General features: G+C 38.4%; 1 protein-coding gene across 1 annotated transcript in view; it reads left to right on the top strand.

Annotated features, from left to right (window-relative positions):
* LOC138019534 (lactadherin-like) overlaps positions 1-2500 on the top strand; it is a 13916-nt gene that overhangs the window by 8631 nt on the left and 2785 nt on the right. The window contains exons 7-8 of the mRNA XM_068866368.1: positions 520-721; positions 2205-2361. Of these exons, the coding sequence (XP_068722469.1) occupies positions 520-721; positions 2205-2361 (359 nt within the window). The remainder of the gene's footprint in view (positions 1-519; positions 722-2204; positions 2362-2500) is intronic.

Genomic DNA, 2500 nt, shown 5'->3' on the forward strand with positions numbered 1-2500 from the left:
TCGGATATGTGTACAGGGTTGAATGCATGCCCTTGTCCACTGATGAAAGCAATCAGTTTATTTCCTCGTTGAAACGACATGAGCCCTAGTGGAAAACAGATCGTGTGTTTGCAAGAATGACGCCAATACTTCACTGAATAGTAATACTCATGCACTGGAAGTCTTCATTTATGTGCTGTAGTTACGATATAGAGAATAACGTTCATTGTACGCTTTGGCGCCGTTAAACAAAATGACAAATTTTCTTGTGACTTTCACAAACTAAAATGTTCAGCTCAATGTTTCTAAAGATGGATGAAAGCCTCCATGCATTGTACTTCATAATGTAACGTAAACTCCACGTGTTGATATCGAATTTTACTTAATAGACGATCGAGGAACAAATCGGGATGAAAAGTATTTTAAAACGGATAAAAAAGTAAAGCACGTTACTTCATCACAATTTTAGCCCAACAGAAATAGGTATTGTATCGCACAACGGCAAGAATTTGCTAACGTTGAGGTATTGATAAATTTCAGGAGTGTTCATAAAATGTCCCTAGGGGGATGGTGTGCGGAGGATTCGGACAATAATCCCTACCTTCAAGTGGACTTGGTACATGCAACTGCAGTGACTGCTGTAGCGACTCAAGGGCTCCCTGGAAATGAAAACTTGGCCCTAAAGTACATGCTTAATTACAGCTGCGATGGAATTCACTGGTTTGAGTATTATCAGGGAAAGGTACAAACTCTAGCAGCTTCAAAGCAAGGGTTTATTATACTCATACTCGCAAACATCCCTTTGGTTGTATAGCAACTGGGCACGTTTAGCGCAACATTATATTTATATGCACTCGTGGAATTGAATAATTGGACGGTTGAAATGCGTCTTAGTCAAACTTTCGTTTGATGTAAAGCGATTTGAACCTTGTCAGTCCCATGCATATTACTAAAGTATGTTTTGTTCAAACAAAATTGGTGTTTTACTTCTACGATCATTTCCAGACAACGGAAGGGCAATTCTTTGGTAAAATGTAGACGCACTTCAGCAACTTTTAAGAATTATTCCTTCATTTTTTTTTTTTTTTTTTGAAAATCCGAGCACTGTTTAAGCATATTTTGCCATTTTTTGAAGCTCTTTTATCGACTTCTTTACCGCAATCGGAACAGACCTTCCCTTCACCATCGTGTTGCTGCAATGATCCTTCAAAGGGAACCTCCTTTCTTAAGACAGAATAAGTTTAAACCGAAGGAAATTACGTTTACAAACAAATTGGTTTGAATTGAATTTAAAATCGCTTATTTTTACTTTCAAATTTCACGAGCGTTGCTATCTTGAATAATTGTGACGTGTTACGGATGCCCTATTGTTCGGACACAAAGAGCACGTTATTGAAACGCAGACGGCAACCGGAAGTAAACATTTCGCGTGCCACGGCAATGGAATCTCCCAGATTTTTATTGTAATCATCTCTAACCGAGAAAAGATACTTAGTAATGTAAATGCGGTTGTGTGAAGACAAGTTTGAAGGGAAAACAGCTTACTTGGTTGCCGTCTGCGTCTCAAAAACGTGTCGCGAAATTTGAAAGCAAAAATAGGCGATTTTGAAACTTATTTATTTCGGATACAAACACTTTAAAGTTGGCAGTTACTTGTGAAAATACATTGTTCGTGGTTAGTCTTACGAAGCTCGTTTCATCCCGACCAAGGGCTCATCAGAGACCTTTCTGCTTTGCAAACTCGTTGGGCATCGCTCCCAAAGTCCTGTTCGCTAACAAAATGATGACAGCAATCTCGCCTTATATCGCATAAAGGATTCCAGACCGCACAAATTCACCATTGAAAATTGACAATAAAGTTGACTGTTACTTGTGAAAATCAGGCGCCATAATCAGGGATTATTATAATCAGGGATCCCTGATTATGGCTCCTGGTGAAAATACATTGTTCGTGGTTAGTCTTACGAAGCAAAGTGTCTTAGAAACACTTTCTTTGAAAGTACTTTAGACTGACTTGACTGTAACGGTTATTTCCTTTGCTTTAAAGTTATTTTTTTGTTGATGTGGAGGTTCCCTTTAAACAACTGCACTAAAAATTACGATTAATTAATCGATTTTTGGAGTTTGTGTTCTCGTTAAAGCATTATTCCGCCCCCTTAAATACAAGCAACCGAGCATCCTTGCACCAATAGTTGTGACGTCTCTTTTGTTGTTTTTTTTAATAGATATTCGATGGGTATTCACATAACCGACAAGTTAAACAAAACAAGTTACCAGTTCCCTTGATAACACGTCTCGTACGAATTAGACCTTTACCATCGAGCCACAATGACAGAGCCTGTGTACGACTTGAGCTGTATGGATGTCGCAAGGCTAACAAAGGTGAGTTTGAGCTCTTATATCCAGAAATACACCTAATCAGATGCAGGCCCAATTTTAATAGCAGAGCTCAGTTTAGGCAAAACGAAGAGAAATTTGGTAGACAACGTAACTGACACAACGCAAGTTTAATAATAATAAT

The sequence above is a fragment of the Montipora capricornis genome, chromosome 10 (genome assembly GCF_036669925.1).
Source record: "Montipora capricornis isolate CH-2021 chromosome 10, ASM3666992v2, whole genome shotgun sequence".
NCBI lineage: Eukaryota > Metazoa > Cnidaria > Anthozoa > Scleractinia > Acroporidae > Montipora > Montipora capricornis.